This window comes from Rhinopithecus bieti, unplaced genomic scaffold (genome assembly GCF_001698545.2).
Source record: "Rhinopithecus bieti isolate Rb0 unplaced genomic scaffold, ASM169854v2 scaffold_23918, whole genome shotgun sequence".
NCBI classification, from domain to species: Eukaryota; Metazoa; Chordata; class Mammalia; order Primates; family Cercopithecidae; genus Rhinopithecus; species Rhinopithecus bieti.
In genome coordinates this window covers 660,244-665,504 of record NW_016811178.1, presented here as the reverse complement: position 1 = coordinate 665,504, position 5,261 = coordinate 660,244, and the positions used below count along the sequence as shown (strand labels likewise).

Below are 5,261 nucleotides of genomic sequence, written 5' to 3'. Positions count from 1 at the left end.
ACTTCTGAAGAGCAAACTAGCAATTTTAATAAATATTTGGGTCCACTTAAATTTATTAAAGCAGAAAGTATAAAGCTGTCTCCATTAGTGCAGAGATGAAGTGACAAAACGAATCTGTTTTGTAGCAACTGACTTAGAAAATCTTGTACTGAAATCAACAATTAGAGAGACTTGCACATCAGATTTTCAAATGTTTGCTGAATTGAAAAAGAACATTGACAAGAATTATTTCCCCCCAAAGTGTCTTATGTCAAATAGATGAACCTCACATTGTGGAATGTAAATCTTTTATTAAAACAGTTGTCTTTCCACAGTAGTAAAGCTTTGGCACATACAGTATAAAAAATAATCACCAACCATAGTTATACCAAATTCCTCTTATCAACTGCATACTAAGTGTTTTCAATACAATTTTTTCCGTATAAAAATACTGGGAAAAATTGATAAATAACAGGTAAGAGAAAGATATTTCTAGGCAATTACTAGGATCATTTGGAAAAAGTGAGTACTGTGGATATTTAAAATATCACAGTAACAAGGTCATGCTTGTTCCTACAGTATCGCGGGCCAGACACTTAAGTGAAAGCAGAAGTGTTTGGGTGACTTTCCTTCTTAAAATTTTGGTCATATCATTTCAATACATGTTGCATCTTGGTTGGCTGCATATGCTTTCCTATTGATCCCAAACCAAATCACAAGTTAGAATCACTTCATTTAAAATACTGAGCGGTATTGAATACTTTGAAGCAGAACAGGCAATGTGCAGCCCTCATTTACGAGAAAACTCTCAGGACACTCCCAGGGTGATGCTTGGAGAAGCTGTGAGTTGAGCTAAAGCTGGAGCAGTTCCTCCAGAGCAAAGGGCTTAAGAAAGAAACAAGAACTCTAAGATGGGTCTGCTAACATCACTCCAGTTTAGATGGATCTTGGCAGAGAGACATGCTTGTTCCTCTGGGTTGGAAAGATTTACTCTCGGGAATCTTCTCTGTCAGCCTGTACATCTAAAGGCATGAAGCACTCAATTGGGCAATTAACATTCTGTTAAAAAAGGAAAAAACAATTAGTGGCAAATACTGTAAAGTGTACAGAAAAAAAAAAAATGCGGGGAGGTGGGGACTCATGACAGCTGCTTATAAATAGGATAATATTTCTTCCTAGTTTCAAGAACCTAGCAGCATACTGGGCAATAGGAGATGTTCAAGAGTTAAATAAATTATAACTTAAACTATATTATGGAATACAGTGTTTCACTTAAGTCATTTATGAGTTTTTTTAAAAAATTAAAATATTTGGTTCATTCTGAAGAAAGATGCCTGTAGAAAGGACTGTCTAGTATGAGGAAACACACTCGTGGCGCTAATGCACTTACAGTGTTTGTTCTCTGATGGTATCTCTGAGAATACTGGTTGTAGGACTGACCAGTAGTGCCTTCGGGACTGGGTTCACCCCCAGGTCTGCGGCAGTTGTCACAGCGCCAGCCCTGAGAGAGTAGAGGCATGAAATCAAATGGGGTTTATGATAACCTGAGGACATCGTAATTTAGTGTTTGAGTTAAAGAAAAATTTCACAGCTTATGCACTGGCCAAATATAAGCAGTTAATCACTAAGGAAACTTTGATGATGATTTCATGCATTTATAATTCTTAGAATACATTTTGGCTTATTACCATATCTTATACCTGTATCTGTCTCTCTGTGTTGTTTCTTTTCCCCTGAAATGTCCTGTCTTCTCTTCCTATTCAAACCTTACCTATCTGCTGAGGCTCATTCCAATCCCAACTTCCTCAACAAGTTCTCTGCACTAGATGATGGAAAAGGTTTTCATAGAATCCTAGCGATTTTGAAAAGGACTTGAGATCACATGAACAAACATTCTCATTTTATAGGTAAGGAAACAGAGACCCAGAGGAGAGGAGTGACTTTGCTTAGAGGGAGCAGGGCAGTCATACAGTGGACCACTGGTGGAGTTGGGGCTGCCGCCCAGGAGGTGGGGTGACCCTGGCCATGTTCTTCCTAATGCACCACTTTGCCACTCCCTTCCTAAACTTCCCTAGGTAGCCTTTTGTCCGGCCAGAGATGGCATGGGAGATGGAAATGGGACCAAGCTGAGCCAGTGAGACTCCTCCCTGAGGTTTTTGCTGGAAATGGGAGGACATACATGTTCTCTTTTACTACTGTTCTTAAGCTGGGAGGGGGTAAAACTGGAGCTCACGGAGGTCAGTCATCAATGACACCATCTGCAGAGACCCCTCTGAAGCATGGCGCCAGTGCATGGGAAGGCACGAGGAGCAAGAGGGATTCCAGGCACCATTGCTGGAGCAGCCCCTGAAGCTGGTGGGTCCTGGGACTTTTCCACTCTGTGGGCCTTTTTGCTTAACTTGAGTCGGACTTTTTTCTTACCACTAAAACGCAGCCCTAAATAATACAATCACTTTTTTATATTAGAATTTAAATATTTTGGACATACTTCTCTGTGTAAGCGCATATGCCTCTCAATACCTAACACAATACCAGTGACTGTCTCCTTACAGAGTCATTGAATCTTGCTTTTGTATGAGAAAGTAACAGTTTCCACTCCTGTCTTAAATGTTTCATTTAGCACTTTACTTGAGAATAGAATAAGCCTCACACATGAAAGGTTTCATGTGCATAAATAATGAGAAGATGCTGAAATGAGACCAAAATCAACTTCCCAGCAAATTCACTCTCCATCACACATTTTTGTACCAGAATGACTGAATTCTAAGATCATATGGTCACAGTCGTTATAAGTGTTAATGGGAGAGAGAGAGAGAGACAGAGAGAGAGAGATACTGAATTCAATCTAAATTCCAATCTCCAATTCTCCTCCAGAATTGGGAGCACCTCCCTCCCCATGTGATCACTGGGGGTGAAACAAGATCAGAGTAGTTTCCATGGGCTGCCCCTGGTGGGGTCAAGACAGGCCCCTGAACGCCCTTGCTTAGATTAATTTTCCTAAAGATTAATTTTCCCAAAGACTATTTTCCGTCATGTTTCTTTGCATCTTGGATACCTGGAATTGGTTAATGCCAAATGCATTAACCAGTGAGCCTCACCCTCGAGTGTGAAGCCCGCCCCTCACCTACCAGGATTTGGGGAGTCGCTGGGAGGGCACGTCTTCATTGAAAACAAAGACCTGTCACGTTCCATTTGCTTTTATTTGAGTTACGCATCATTTCGTTTTGAAATTTCAAATCATATTAGAGAAAGGCATATTATTTTTTGTTATACTGGGCATATTTTAGAAATGGTTGAGAAGTACTGGCTTAAAGAATGGGCTGCCAAGGCCCTCCATAAGCCACTTCTTCCCATCTAATTTCTTACCAGAAGACAGCAGGCAGAGGGTTGGCTCACCAAAGCCCACCTGGGCCAGCTCCTTTCGATCCCAGGGGGTGTGCTTTCTGTCTCTCTGCTTTCTACCCTCTCAACTAAACCTTAGGCATCGTAAACCTCAGTCAGTTCGTGCTTCTCTTTCTTGCTAATTCCAGCCTACCCAGAACTGTATTTGTCAGACCCACTTAGAACTTAATTAGCTTGACTTCGAAATGTATGCTAATTTAACATCTTCAACTATATCATTAAGAGCCAAGACCATTTCCCATTTCCTGTATTTTTCCTATATTACGTAGCACAGTGCTAGACCTATAACACGGATCTGTTCTGAATCAAGAGAGAGGGTGAAATAAGTGGCATTTTCTTATATCTGAGATATTATTCAAAATATTTAACAACGTTGTCATGGGGACACCGGTCCATCAGAATGGAGCTGGAGGCCTAGAGCTATACTGCACTTAACACTTTAGTTGCTGAAAAATAGAAGCAGCCTGAGAGTAGCAGGGGAGGGGAGGGTCTCAGGCTGCCCAGGATGGGGAGAACTGGCTGAAATGAAACACATTCTGTTCACTACTAATTAATTTGACTAGTACCTCTGCTTCACTTTTTTCAGTGTGAATGGTATCTCTGAGATGCCAGGGAGCTTAGGAAAATGATTCTAGCCTAGTGTAAATGACAGGTATTGCTATTAAGAACGACTCAGGACTCATGCTTTTGGTACTCTACATGCCATTCATTCTTTCTATTGCTAGAAATTACTATTACTAGAAATAGTAATAGTAATGAATGGCATGTAAGGTAGACATAGAGGTACTCTAGAGCTCTGTGTCAGCAGCTGTATGCCAGCAAGAAACGTGGTATTTTAATACTTCTGAAGGGTCTCTGCCCCTCCTGTGTGTATGACACATCCTCGCAGGAGCCCACCCTTTATCTTAGCTAACTTGTAGGGAGCCTGGCATATCTCGTCTTACCCGCTGGCCTCCAAAGCATGTGCAGGAGCAAATGGCACCGAGATATTCCTTCTGCCACTGTTCCCCTACGTGATACGTCTTCCCATCATCATAACACGTTGCCTCATCTGCATATAGACACAAGACAGATGCACGTGTAAGCTGAGAATAATACTGCAGACTTGGTCTAGGGGTGGGTTCTATTTCTGTCCTAAATTTGTATCATCACAGTGCAAATTCCACATATTTATGTGAATCATCCATAAGAGAAGTACTGCTATACAGATCTTAGGGTGGCATTTCCAAAAATTAGATTTAATATACTGGAAAGGCTCCAATGGGAAGATGGAAATCATATTTTACAAGTTGGATCTACAGACTAATAAAGCTGCTTTCTAGCATTTTACTGCAGATAATGGTCAAAATACTCAGGTTGGAGAAGTGCCAAAGTGTCCTGTAATAACATTAAATCATGACTCAGTTTTGAAGCTTGTCTTCACTTTCCCAAATCAAAAGACTAAGAAACCCACTGTTCACTCCTCAAGGAGACCTAAAGTCTCCGATCATTTCTGTGAATGAGAGTTACAGCCTGATAATGAAAGTGGGAAAGCTTAATAAGGCAACTAAAAATGATCTGTGATGACGTACGAGGGTCACACTTGAATTCTCCTTTTCCGTTCCCAAGACACGTGCAGCTCATCATCTGGCCATTTTCTCCCTGACGGTCCCACTTCTCTCCAATCTTGTAGTTCACACCATTGTCATGGCACCATCCTGTAGGGTTGGGGAAAGTCAGGACCAAAAAGTTATTTGTATATTCTGACTCACAAGACAGTGGGTGAACTGGGACGTGTCACAGGGTCTTCAGAACCACGATCTGGAAGAAACAGCAAGTTAAAGATAAAACCCCTATAATGGGCCATTTTATTTTATTTTTTTATTTATTTAATTTATATA

At 40.9% G+C, this 5,261-nt stretch overlaps 1 protein-coding gene across 24 annotated transcripts in view; it reads right to left on the bottom strand.

Moving 5' to 3' along the window:
• Positions 1-270: 270 nt before the first annotated feature.
• Positions 271-5,261, bottom strand: part of FN1 (fibronectin 1) — a 76,246-nt gene continuing 71,255 nt past the window's right edge. For 13 of the 24 annotated variants that reach the window (XM_017893506.1, XM_017893514.1, XM_017893509.1 and 10 more), the window contains 4 exons: positions 4,953-5,078; positions 4,326-4,432; positions 1,370-1,480; positions 271-1,038 (listed from right to left, as the gene is read on the bottom strand). In XM_017893506.1, coding sequence (XP_017748995.1) covers positions 967-1,038; positions 1,370-1,480; positions 4,326-4,432; positions 4,953-5,078 — 416 coding nt within the window. In that variant the 3' untranslated portion in view covers positions 271-966. Of the gene's footprint in view, positions 1,039-1,267; positions 1,481-4,325; positions 4,433-4,952; positions 5,079-5,261 lie in introns of those variants that run through there. The other 11 variants (XM_017893500.1, XM_017893503.1, XM_017893502.1 and 8 more) reach the window with 1 other exon arrangement.